We start from the raw sequence: 12,855 nt of genomic DNA on the forward strand, positions 1-12,855 counted from the left end.
CTATTTTTTTTTCATGTGGTATAACCTTTGATGTCTACAGTCGCAGCTTGGTTGAGAGCACCAGCTTAGAACAATCAAACATTTTTTTTTCTTCCCACATCAAAACAAAACTCCTCCCCCAAATGGCGATGTTCCTGATAAGCTCTGGAAGGCGGGAGACCTGGATCATCCCGAGCCGTCCCACCGTGCAGCTGGGCAGCAGCTTTTCTTCGTCCTCACTGCTCCTGGGATCCAGCGGGGTCCACCAGACTCTGGGCCTGAAAGCCTTCCCTGGCTTCTCGCAGCCTCTGCCTTACTTAAGCCCCTGCGTTTCTCCTTTGCTGATTTACAGCCTTCGCAGCATTCTGTGTCTGTGCGTCCACGCCCGAGGAAGCAGAGTGATGAGGACGAAGGATTTGCGTCTCCCTTCCTCAGATGTTCTGCATGTAGTAGAACGGCAGATGGAAAACACTGACTTCGTCACTCTCACAAGAGCTGATTCTCCCTCTGTTTTCCTGTACTTTTGGGGCAATTTATGATTCGTTGCACAGTCTAAATTTTTTTTTGGCGGAAGTAATGAGACAGTCCCTACTGTGCCCTTTCGGGGACACCCTGGATCATACAGTGCACTTTCCCGCCCTGCTCTGTAAACGCAGGGTTCGGAGGGTCCTGACAGAACAGCGCGTCCCACACAAGGCCTCGGCCCCAGGTCCTCTGCCTCTCGGAGGCTGCGTTCGCCGGCTGGGGACGGGACCCGGCCCTGCAGGGGAGGCCAGGAAGAGTCGCGTCCCCACGCCTTTGGCCAAGTCGCCCTGGACCACAGTTATGTCACCTAGGCTTGTGGGACTAATGGTGGCTGTACCGCTTTTCGGCTCCGTACCATGACATCATCTGATTGACAAGGTCCATCCTTGCTGCTGGAGAGAGAGTGTGAAGGCGTGGCTCACAAGCATGTCAGGTCTTACCCGTCCTGCTCCGAAGGACTCCGGGTTTGTAAAGAGGAAGCACGTGGCTTTCATAAACACCCTCCGGGAGCGTGTATTTTCCTACGTTCTAGCCTTATTTTTTAAGACCAGCAGTAACCTGAACTGGCCCCTGCACTCAGACAGAAACTGCCACCTTCCCACCCAAGCCCAGCAAGTTCAGGGGGGAGAAAGATGAAGGTGTGGCCACAGGGCCATCTCCTCTGGCGTCTGCTCCTCAGTGAGAGCTCCAGCCCCCTAACCCTCTGACCCTGGCAGCTGTGTGGTGCGGCCGTGGCTGGTGAGGCTCCGGGAGGCGGGACAGGTGTGCCGTTGTGCGTGGCGCCTGGGAGAGTCAATACTGAGCGGTCTGTTTGTTCTGTCGGCTTCCACCTGCTGGAAACTCTGTAACTGTAGCCATTCATAACAAGGAAGAAGGAAGCACGGGGAATTCCTGTACTGGGGCAGGGAGTGTCTCTGCTGTTCCCCTGAGGGGACCACGCAGGAGGAACAGGCCTCCAGGGCTGGGCAAGGGCAGCACGTGGGCGAGAAAACAGGACCTCTGGGAGGAAGGCATGAGGCTGAGCGGGGACTCGGGAAGAGGCGAGCACAGCTCCCCGGAATGTTGCTGGGCCCTGCAGGCCCGCTTACTGCTCCCCCTACCCCCAGAGGAGGCAGCAGCTCGCAGCACCTGGGTCTAAATGCCACCCCCAGCCCATCTCCCCACCTCTCCAGCCATCACCCAGTTTCCTGCATCACAGGGAAAGCAGGACCCACCGCCCCGGAGCTCCACCCCCTCTCCTCCTGCACCCGGCTCCCCACCCTCCCTCATCCCCCACTTCCGCCCCACTTCTGAGACCCAGGGGCTCAGGTGGAGACTGAGGGGCCTCCCCATCCTGACCCAGGCCCTCCTGCCTCTTCTTGAACCATGGCCTCTGACCACCCCCTCACTCCCCTCCCTTCTCTCTCCCGCAGAGACTTGACCCCAGTCTGTGCATCCTTGAGCCTCCTCTGTGTTTCTCTCCATCTTCCCTCCCCGGCACTGCCAGCCTCCCTGGAGCAGCCACCCCCTCCCCGCTCCCCCGCTCCCCACTCACCCCCAAACTCTAGCACTGAGGCTCCCAGCACCCCTCCAAAACACAACAGGACCCAGCAAGACAGCAAAAATCCCCTTTCCTTGGGCCAGTCAGCTTGGAATTACCTTCATCACAGGCCTTTACTTCCATCCTCAACTGCCGTGGATCAGACACCTGTTCCCTGTCAGGCAGGCGGGCCGGGGGTACAGGAGGAGCCCTGAGAAGGCGCAAGTGCCCTCCGGATGAAGGTCCCGTGGACTGCCATCTGCCGCTAGCTTTTCAGCGTGGGTGACTTGCTCTCTTCCTGAAGTTGGCTGGGTCTGGGCCTGGAGGGAACCAGGGGCTATGGGAGTCGGGGGGAAAGGTGAGGTGGGGCTGGGGACACGAGGAGGGCCGAGGGCTCCAAGGACACACGTTTCTGGTGCTGCCAAGACCTCGCAGTGGCCTCTGGGGCGGGGTTCGCAGGAGCTGTCTAGGGCTCCAGGCCTTGGTGCAGAGCGAAGGCCCTTCTCCCAGCAGGCGCCGTGGCAAGCAGCTGGGTGGCCGCGCCCTAGCCAGCCCCTGCCCTGGACCCCAGGCTCCGCTGTCGTCTCTGGCTGAATCCTGCAGGACTGAGAGCTCCAGGGAAGGCCGAGGTCCGTGCAGCCAACCAGCTGTGCCCACCTGGAGGCCAGCCACAAAGAGAACAGCAGGGCCCCTCGTTCAAAAACGATTAAGAGTTTCAAGACGGTGACGGCAGAGCTTTAAACCAAGCACGGGGCGCTGCACCTGCCCGGAGCCGGCCCCGCCCTGGGTTCTTTCATCACTCCCTAGTTGCTCAGTAAACACTCTTTGAAGGAGTGGGTTTGGTTTCCCTAGAAGCCCCGGATTAGGAGCCAAGGACCCTGGGGAAGGAGAAATCGGAGCTCCTCCTCCCTCCTGCGCTCCAGGCGGCCGCCCAGCCTGGGGCCAATCAGTGATGCCTGCGCCCGCGACCTGCATCCACACTCGAGGAGGATCCTCTCTGCCGCCTCGGTGTGTCCGCCGTGGGCTGAGTCAGAGGCACACGCGGTGCTCACACGGAGCTTTCCGCGCCTCCGGGCAGCGACTCTGTGATTCCGAGGGAGACACAAGGCGTGGTGCTCCGTGGAGAGGCCCAGGCAAATCAAAGCCATCACCGGAAAGCCCAGAAGGTGTGGTTAGGGTTAGCACCGTGGAACGTCCAGGTGTTCCGAGACAGGCAGGACGGTGGCTTTCTGCCCCACGATGTAGGTGTCATTAGATCCCAGGCGTGCAGCATGCGGTCCCGTCTCGCGAGGGGATTGGACAGGGAGCAGAACGATGTCAGTGCCAAAGAGTGCAAGGGCTGGGCGAGAAAACTAGCCCCGAGAAGCAGCAATTCCGCAGGTGAGGCTCAGCCTTTCCAACGCAGTGACTCCACCCGCAAGATAATACAGTGAGCGATAACACAAATGCTGGTCAGAGCAGAGGCCCTTGGCATTTTTCCTGTGCCAGCTACTGTTCTCAGCCCTTTGAAGACGCACGTTTGTTTAGATCCTTAGAGCAGCCCCGCAATGCGGGAACCGTGACTACCCACGTGTTACTAGTGGAGGAAAGCTGGGTAGCTTGGCAAGGTCTCGGCTGACAGGTTGGAGCAGCGAGGTCCAAACCCAGGTCTCCAGGCTCCAGACATGCACTTCATCACTCATCTCTTAATATCTCCTGGGACCAGGAGGGATGAACAAGTGTCAACAGGTGGAATTGCTTTAGAAAGAGAAAGACAACCTAAACCCACAAGGCAACAGTATTGATACCCTCCTTTAACAACAGTGACAATGATGTTAAGTACCTCTGATGCCCCGCTATCTCCGTGGCCTCAGTTTTCTCCTCTGTAAAATGGGTGTGGGTAAGCTTTGCATCAGATGATCTCCGAGATCCCTGCCAAACCTCAGTTGCTGATTTAAAAGGTACTCCTTTTTTCACAGGGGCCTGGGAGAAGGCCAGTCCTCAGACGTGTGTGCTGGAGCAGCACAAAGACTCAGAGCTGGATACAGCCCACCCTGACCTTGGGGCTGACACAAGCAAGCACACCCCAGAACAGGGACGATGCAGAAGCCAGTGCACAGACAGGGTGAGGGAGTGGGGGCAGCTGACAGCCTTCTGAACCCCTGGGTGGGTGGCTCTGGTGCAGCCCTGCTGCTGGGATGCAGGCTGGGGTGGAGGGAGGCTGTAGACCAGTGGCACTTGGGCTTCACGGAGAAGCAAGCCCACCACATCGCCATTTATGACAGCTTTTCCATAAGGGTTGATTTCTGTCCCTCCGGAACAGGGCTTGGTGTGGAGGGGGCGAGGTGCCAAAGCCGGGGAGAGAAAGGGGGATTTTAATCATAAACCAGCAGTGTTTTCCGAGACCAAGACCGGGCTGGGAGCTCTGTGGTGGGGGCCTGGGGAAGGATACGTTAGGATTTCGCAGGCAGAGAAGAATGCAGAAAGGCATTCCAGGTGAAGCAAGAGCTCCCGGCAGCTGATGTGTGGTAACAGCCCCTGTGCTCAGAGCCGGGATGCATGTGTGTTTGGGGGAGAAGCCGTGTGAGGCCAGAAAGTTAACTTGTGTCCAGGGAGTGCGTGTGGAGGGTCCTATGTGCTGGGCTCAGAGTTAACCTCCAGCCTGTCTGCCTCTGAAGGCCTTTGAAGATTTGTTTACTGCTTTGTTAATAAATATGTATTGGATGCTTTTTATTACACAGACACTCGTGGCCACAGTAGAACGTACGGAAGGGAAAGGAAAAAGAGCTTTAAAGAAGGACGAAATCCCCAGAGATACCCGCTGGAGGGGGCCGCGATGCCTGGCGTTTCCAGGGAGACCTCCATCTCTCTCTCCAGTGGGCCAGCAAGGCCTGGGGCTGATGTCCTCCTTCAAAGAACTTCCTGGAAAAGTCCTGGCATTGGGGCAAGAGACCCCAGGGACTCGGGAACGCAAGGGTCCAGGAAGCCCTAGCAGCCAGGCAGGCTAAGGCGCCAGCAGCCCCGCCCTCACCACCCAGGCTCTCCTGCAGGGCAGCCTGAGGTCTCCACCCCGCCCCCAGTTCCCAGGACAGCGGCGCGCGCAGATCCTGGAGGGCGCCCAGGGGGCGGCGGCTCTGGACGCGCGGCTTCCACGTCTGCTGCTGGGGCCGTCCAACCGCGCAAGTCGGCGAGCAGAGGGTTGGGCTGATCGCCCCGGGCCGGCGGCGCCTCATGCTGTGCGCCAGCGGAGAGGCAGAAACCGAAGGCTGCAAGGTGGGTTCTGGGGAGGAAGGAGGAGGGAGCTGAGAGGAAGGTGCCGTGGGCGCTCCCGCTCCTCTGCCCAGCAGCCTGGTGGGGGCAGCGCTTCCTGCCTGCTGTCCCTGCCGTGCCTGCAAGTGTGTGCAGCACATGGAGTTCCTGGGAGGCCACCTGTGGGGTGGGGGCCTCAGGGGAGCAGCTGGGCTCCCCTGCTGTCCCCAAGCCTGGCTTGCACGTTGCCCCATGAGCTCAGAATCCTGCAGGGACTGGAGGAGGCCCAGAAGTCCTGGGGCTGAGATCCGAAGGGACCTCAGTGGCCCTGCTGCCAGACCCAGACTCTTTATTTTACCGATGAGGAAACTGAGGTTCAGAGTGGTGACATGACTTGCCCAGGATGGCAGGTCTGGAAACCAGAACTCCTCATCTGGAGGTCGGTGCTCCCTGGAGCCCATGCCACGGAGCCAGGACAGCAGCAGGAACAAAGAACTGGGAGAGACAGAGTCAGAAATAGAAAGAGACAGAAAGAGAACCTCCCTAAGCAAAGGAAGGTCAGGAAATGGGGCGACACTTCCTCCCTGGCCCCGCTTGAGCTGTGTTCTGGCCGCGTGACTCAGCCGGCCTTGCTGACTCTGACCTAGGTGTGTTCACCTGTGCGCGCGCGCACGTGCGCGCACGTGTGTGTGTGTGTGTGTGTGTGTGTGTGTGTGTGTACAGTCCAGCTGTGGGAGAGCCCTCTGATGCCACGTCTGTCCACGTACACACATTGTTGGGAACTTGCCCTGCGTTTGGCTCTGAGGAGGATTCCAGGAATCCCCGGGGAAGTAGCTCGGCGTGGCTCCGGAGGGCAGGAGGGGCCCCGGGGTGGGAGTCCCCGGCAGCGATCCGAGTCTCTGAGAAGAGCCTAACTCACAAGGCCGTGCATTCCCGTCTCCGGAAGAAACCAGCATGTGTGGAGGAACATTTTATTAAGGCTGTGGGTGCAGGGCTATGAAACTAGAGCAGCGTATTCTGCAGAGAACTGGAATTTTAATTCAAGGGTCCGGGGTTCGTGTCCTTTTTCAGGAAATTAACACGCACGGCCGCGTTGGGTGGTGCTTCCCCGTGAGAGCTGCTCTGGGCACATCTCTGGATGGTGAGTGAGAGGGCTCACGCCTGTCCTCCGAGGTCCCCCGGTGTCTCAGTCTGGACTGTAAAGAGGCATGAGTGCCCTGAGTCTCAGGCGAGTTTGGAGGAGGGAGGTCACTTCTGGGCAGAGACGGCCAGATGCCCCCTGGAGGTGGCACTGAGGCCGGCCTTGAGGAGGAGGCTGGAGCTGCACACTTGTGGGGAGGGGCTCCTGAGGAGAGTCAGGGAGGTGGCTGTGTCTAGGACAACGCAGTGGGCGGTGTGGTGAGGAATGATGGTTGGGACCAGATGGTGGAGGGCCCGGAGGGTCAGGATACGGAATGGGCACTTGTTTACCGGCCCTGGGCATATTTGGATGGTCCTGAGAAGGGTCTGAGGTCCCTGGGAGAAACAGCCTGTCACAGGCCAGGGCCCGTGGGAGGGCCTTTTCACCCAGGAGCCCACGTCATCCTCCCCACAACCTTATGAAGAGGTTATTACTACTGTCTCCATTTTGTAGAGGAGGAAACTGAGAATCAGAGAAGTCAAGAACTTGTCCAAGGTCACACAGCAAATAAGCTGAGGGCAGGGCATGAACCCAGAGAAAGCTGAAATAGGTCCAACCTAGTAGCTGAAGAAATGTCAGAGGCCTGGGCAGAGGAGACCGTGGCGAGGGGGCCTGGGGTTCTGGTTCCTGACAGGGCACCCCATGTTTGGAACAGGGTCAGGTTTGGTGCTGATGGGAGATGGGAGGGCCTGTGACGGTCCAGCACTGGGACGGGGCTGCGGCGGCCATGGTTCTGCACCCCCTGCCTCCAGGCGTCCTGTTGTGAATTTGCTGAGCCCACAGGTGTCTGGGGAGCTGGGGGGCGGCTGGCGGGGGGCGGCTGGCGGGGGATTCCCCAGGGATCTAGCAAGTCAGGCGCTGAGGTCCCAGCCACACACAACAAGCGTGAGTTCTGTGTCCAGGCACTGGGGACTCGGGGGTTTGCCGTGACTCCTCGGGGGAGAAATAGTTGGGTTGTCCTGCTGTCCCAGGCCTTGGTTCCCTCCTTGGTTCCCTGCGGAAAGGGCTGGGGAGGGGGTGTGGCTCAGTGGTGGGGCACGTGCTTAGCATCCACAAGGTCCTGGGTTCAATCCTCCATTAAAAATGAACAGTAACAAGCCTGCCCGGCTAGCTCAGTTGGTAGAGCATGAGACTCTTAATCTCAGGGTCGTGGGTTCGAGCCCCACGTTGGGCGCAAGTTTCTTTTAATCATCTGTCTGGATTAAAACAGTTCTTTGCTCTTTAAGAAAATACCAAAAACTCCGATAATGAAAATTTATAAAAAATAAATAATAATAAATCAATCAATAAACCTAATTACCCCCAAAATAATTTTTAAAGAATTTATTTTTAAAAATTATAAATAAATAAATACATACACATTTTTTTTTTAAACGATGTGAGCCTGGCCGTGGAGATGGGTTTGCAGAATACTGTGGACTTCCACAGGTGCAGTTTCAGGATCCTAAGAATGGGGCCAGGCCTCTTACAGTGTCATAGCATCTGGGTGATCTGGGAACAAGTGTGCCCTGTTCTACAGATGGGGAAACTGAGGCTTCAGAATCCACGGTCCTTCCCCGGTGGTTAGCGTGTGGCAACGCAGGTGCAGACCCGTGGGCTCCAGACTCTCTCGGCTGCCATGGGGGCGGCAGCTATAGGAGGGCAGCCTCCAGCCTCTCCCATAAAATCGGGCAAGGAGGGGGTTTCCCAGACAGGCCCCAGCACTGGACGGACTGTTCCAAACTGTTTGTCTCTTTTTCCCCCTTAAACAACACATGCTCCCACCCGTGCACAAAATGGGAAATTTTTTCCACTCACCCACCTAGTGGGCAAGCAGTTTCTTTGATGTCTCACACAGTCTCCTGTCCTCGAAGGGAGGCGTGGTGAGGCCTCGTCTGGTCGGAGGGCCAGAAAGCGTCCCACCCCAGGCGCAGGGCCCAGGAAGAGAAAAGGGAGAAAGAGAAACAGTGCGCTGACAGCAGGGGCAGAGCACCGCTGGGACCCACGCTCTGGGGACCTGGCTGTCCGATGCTCAGAGGGGCAGCGTGGAGCAGGGAGGTGACCAAGGAGAAAGACCAGAGCTGGCCAGTCTCACCGTTTGTCGTGAAACCCGCCCACGTTTAAGAGTGAAAGGGAGAGTGTCGGTAATGACGCTGGGACAAGGGCCGAAGCCAGGATGTCGCGGGCATCGTCATCCTCACGACACCCAGCAGGCATTGAGCACCAGACAGGGATTTGCTTGTTTAAGCCTCACTATGACCCTGTCGGGCAGGGACTGCGATCAGCCCCATTTTATAGGAAAGTTAAGTGAGGGACAGAGAGGCAAAGCAACGTGCCCACCGTCACACAGCCAGTGACTGGTAGCGGCAGGATTTGCCCCGGGCGGTTTGGCTGCGCCAGAGCTCCTGAGCTTTTGGCCCTTGTCTTCCCTACACGTGCTCTCAGCGGCCGATTTAGCACAACTTCATCCGCGCTTGGGCGGGGGTGGCGGGGAGGAAGCGCCCTGCAGCTCCTGCCCGTGCGGTCTCCGTGCCTGCTGAGTGCCTCTCTGGTTCTTTCTTCCTTGCAACCCCTCTGCCTGTGTAGACGAGGTCACCAGGACCTATGGACTAGATCAGACACAGGAAGGCCCTCTTGAAGGCCAGTGCGGGGATTGGGTTCCCAAAACCCTTGTCTACCTGGGTGGACTCGCGGGGGCCACCGTCTGAGAGACAAAGTGACATTCAGGGCCTCTCTCGGCTTGAGGGCTGTGAACTTTTCTTTGGGGCGGGTCCTTCCGGAGACATTGCCTGCCCTTGGTCTGTTGGCTCTGGCTCTCAGCCTCGGTTTCTCCAAATGTCAGCGGGCTCTTTCTCCCCCTGCCTGCTTGTCGGCTCATCCTTGACAGGCCTGTGTGGCCGAGGGAGGCAGTCACAGGGGCAGCCGAGTCTGACCCTGGCGGTGCTCCGGGCATTTCTGGGAGACGCAGGGAGGGAGGTGGGAGCAGATTCCAAGGGTCTCTGACCCCACTGAGCCTGTACTGAAGGCCCCTGATTCATGAAGTAGAGCAGCCCTGCCTGGGGCTGGAAAAATGCTGAGCCCGAGAGACGGCGGGAGGGTGGGCGCTTGGCAGCAAGGTTGGTTGGCTAAATCCCAGCCCCCTGCTCAGGCCCCCGGTTCCGTGCTCTTCCGTGTCCTGCTGGGCTGAGCAGAAAGGTGAGCCGGGCAGACAGCGCACCTGCTGTGGGTGTGCTGGGAGCTGCCGGGCCGGGATCCAGCGGCGCGGACGCCTGCCTCCAGACCTGCACCTGCATTTCTGGTCCGGCGGCTTCCTTCACTCCCTTGTCAACCCCAGCGGCCCCAGGGGAGGGAGGGGCCGGCTCCAGTGGCTCAGTTACCGGTGCAGACAGAGGAAAGTCTCCTCTTACCTGGGCCAAAGGCTTCTTGTCACTGTACTTACTTTAGCCGCGGCTCCATGTTGCGCTCCGGGGTTTGCCGCGTTCTGCTGGGAAATGGATGGGAACTGAATCCACACAATCACACGCCCTTGCCCACTGGTATGGACGGTTGGATTGGTGCCGAGGCAGGGGAGGGAGACGCACTTCCTGCAGCCCCATCCTGAGCAAACACGGGCCTTCGGGAACCCTCCTCCCACTGCGCCCCGAGGCCGGGTGCGCAGAAGTGCACGCTGGGAGCTTGGCTCCAGCGAGCTCACTCGGTCCTTATTACGCCCCGAGACAGAGCTGCTGTGATCTCTATTCTCATGTGGCGGGTGAGGGCCAAGGCCCCCGCGCTGGAGTGACTTGCCGGCGGCCAGGCAGCTAATAAGAGGCTGAGCTGGGGGTTGAACCCAGGCAGCCTGGCCCCAGGACCACGTCCTCAACCACCCCCAGCCCGCTCCCCTGAGCGCTGAGTGCAGGGGCAGCTCACCAGCCACGTGCCCGCGGGACTCGCCCTCTCAGCCTGCGCGCCTTCCCTCCTGGGTGAAGCGGAGACAGCCACCTGCCTGTCCACCCCAGGCGAGCTCAGGGTGAGTGGCGCTCCATGCCGCACCCTGCTGGTCATGGTGGCTTTGCCCGTCGTCTGGGAGGCCTCCCTCTCCCTTTGGTCCTTGCCTGCGTGGTGCCAGTCTTGGACTGAAATTGCCCAGAGGGCAGGACAGACTCTCTCACCTAATTGCCATCTGTCTACGCAGCCCCTGCTGTGCGCCCAAGGCTCTCCGGGGATCTGGTTTAAGAAGAGATAACGTGGTCCCCAGAAGTTACCACTGGGGAAGAGCTACCACCAGGAAAGACAAACGGCTCTGCATCAAGCCTCTGGATCTCTCTCTGGAGCCGAGGCTTGTGGTGGCTTTGGTTTCCGAGGCTTCGGGAGCTGGGGGTAGGTGGACGTTCTGGGGCGGGTCAGCTCCGCGCCCCGGAGGGCTTGACTTGCAGAGCCTGGTGCACAGTCCCCCAGGTGGAAGGCGGCCCGACTCTCCTCTTCGCTACTTTTGTTTGAGTGTCTTCGTGGGCTGACAGTTGGGTTTTAGGGTATTGTTTTGTTTTTCAGCTTGCTTTGGTGACCTGGTCTTCTTTAATTGGAGGGAGATGTATGTAACATAAAATGGACCACCTTAACCATTTGTGAGCACACAGCGGGGCGGCGGCGAGAACAGTCCCCGCGTTGCGCAGCCATCACCACCAGCACCGTCGCGGGACCTTTCTCATCTTCCCCACTGACGGGTCTGCTATTAATCTGGGCTCCAGGGAGGCCGCCGTCTCGCCCTGTCTCAGCTTCCCCACGCGTAGCAGGCTTGCCGCCTGATGCCCCCTCCGCCTGGGAGATCTCTCTGCTGCTGTTCCTTAGACTTTCTGGTTCTTTAATTCTCTGCTTCAGCCGCTGAGCATCTGAGAGACTGCCCTCCTTCGGGCTGAGCTGTGTGCTGAGCCTTTGACACAGCACCCAGCCTGTTTCTCCCGGTGGTCCTGGGAGGTGGTTACTATCCACCCCTCCCAGACGAGGAGGCAGCACCAGAGGTGTCGCATAGCCACGGCCACAGTCGTTTCTGAGCCAGGATTTGATTCTGGACGCTCTGGTCTTCCTCCTCCACTTCGACGGGGTGTCGCGAACAGCGCAAGCACAGCCAGCCCGGACCCTTCCGTCCTTGCCTCCTCGGGAAGGTGCCGAGAGCCGGCCTGGGTTCGGGTGTGTGTCCTGCAAACCATCTTCCGTTAGAATTCTCAGCTGGAGCCTTGAGCCAAAAAAGATTTGCTTGGAAATAGCTTAATTATGTACCATAGATAAACCACTAATGGAATTGACCAAACTGCTGAATTAAGCTTTCCAGCTAATTACACTCATGCTATAAAAATGTGAGTTTAGCTTGGACCAGGCGAGAGAAGGCACAGCTCCACTGGCCGCGGGGGGCTTGGGTCACCGGGCCCGCCCCTGATCACGATCCGCTGTGCTTTTCCGTCCCCTCCGGGGGCCTTGCTGTAACCCGACTCCGCGTCTGCTCAGGGCAGGTAGCTGATTCCCTGCCGCGGGTACCGCTGAGTCTGTCTCCTACCTCTCCAGGGCCTCATTCGGTCCTCATTATGGCCCCGAGACAGAGCTGCTGTTATTTCTGTTCTAGCATCTTTAGCTTCTGTGCCGTGTCTCTCCGGCACATTTCTTACTGCTTGTCATCACCCCCTCCATGAACTACAGTAACCCCTGTACTCAGATTTTGGGGGTTCGTCTTTTCTTGGGGCTCAGGGTTTTGGTGTCTGCAGATGTTGCATGCTTCTCAGAACAAAATCAGCTGGAGAAGCAGCAAGGCTCCCAACAGACCCCCACGTGGGCCCCCTGCAAATAGCAGAATAGATTGCCAGACACTGTTTCTAACCTAGGACTTTGCATCCCCATTTTACAGATGAGGAAACTGAGGCTCAGAGAGGTTAAATAGAGTTCACACTCCTACTTCTGGTCTCTATACCTCTGTCACGGACACCTCACTGTGCTGTTGCTCCCTGCATAGAGCTGACCTGGTGGATGGAGGCCTCTGCTTGCTACGAGAGCTCTGTTAACACACCTGTAAAATGGGGGCAGACTCCCTGACCCTACACAAGGTGCGCTGCCCCAGGCATGGGCCAGGCAGAAACACAGGAGCATGGGGAAGGCCAGTTAAAATTCTGCGATGGAACTTCTTTTTAAAGAATGCAATTTTAATGCCTCAAACCACAGCTCAAATCAGAAACAAAGACACAAAAAGGAACTGCTAAGTGAAATGAATGTTAATGAAAAAAAAATTACTAGGCCTCCATTATGTAATCACACATTACAAACCAAAAATACATTTTTTTAAACACACGAGCCCTATTTACTGGAATTAGAAATAGAATAAAAAGCTCTAATTTGTACTGAATAGCAATCACGGTATTCCACATACCACATCCGAATGTTCTGACACTGTAGGAACTAAATCAGTGTGGTGTTACGGAAT

The 12,855-nt window shown here is 57.9% G+C and overlaps 1 protein-coding gene and 1 non-coding gene across 2 annotated transcripts in view; both read left to right on the forward strand.

Annotated features, from left to right (window-relative positions):
- Positions 1-5,222: 5,222 nt before the first annotated feature.
- CRACR2A (calcium release activated channel regulator 2A) overlaps positions 5,223-12,855 on the forward strand; it is a 95,577-nt gene continuing 87,944 nt past the window's right edge. Inside the window, exons 1-2 of the mRNA XM_072954460.1 lie at positions 5,223-5,275; positions 6,323-6,392. Coding sequence (XP_072810561.1) covers positions 5,234-5,275; positions 6,323-6,392 — 112 coding nt within the window. The 5' untranslated portion in view covers positions 5,223-5,233. The remainder of the gene's footprint in view (positions 5,276-6,322; positions 6,393-12,855) is intronic.
- Positions 7,533-7,605, forward strand: TRNAK-CUU (transfer RNA lysine (anticodon CUU)). Its single transcript has one exon. It is a non-coding gene; the product is annotated as a tRNA-Lys (tRNA).

The sequence above is a fragment of the Vicugna pacos genome, chromosome 34 (genome assembly GCF_048564905.1).
Source record: "Vicugna pacos chromosome 34, VicPac4, whole genome shotgun sequence".
Lineage (NCBI taxonomy): Eukaryota > Metazoa > Chordata > Mammalia > Artiodactyla > Camelidae > Vicugna > Vicugna pacos.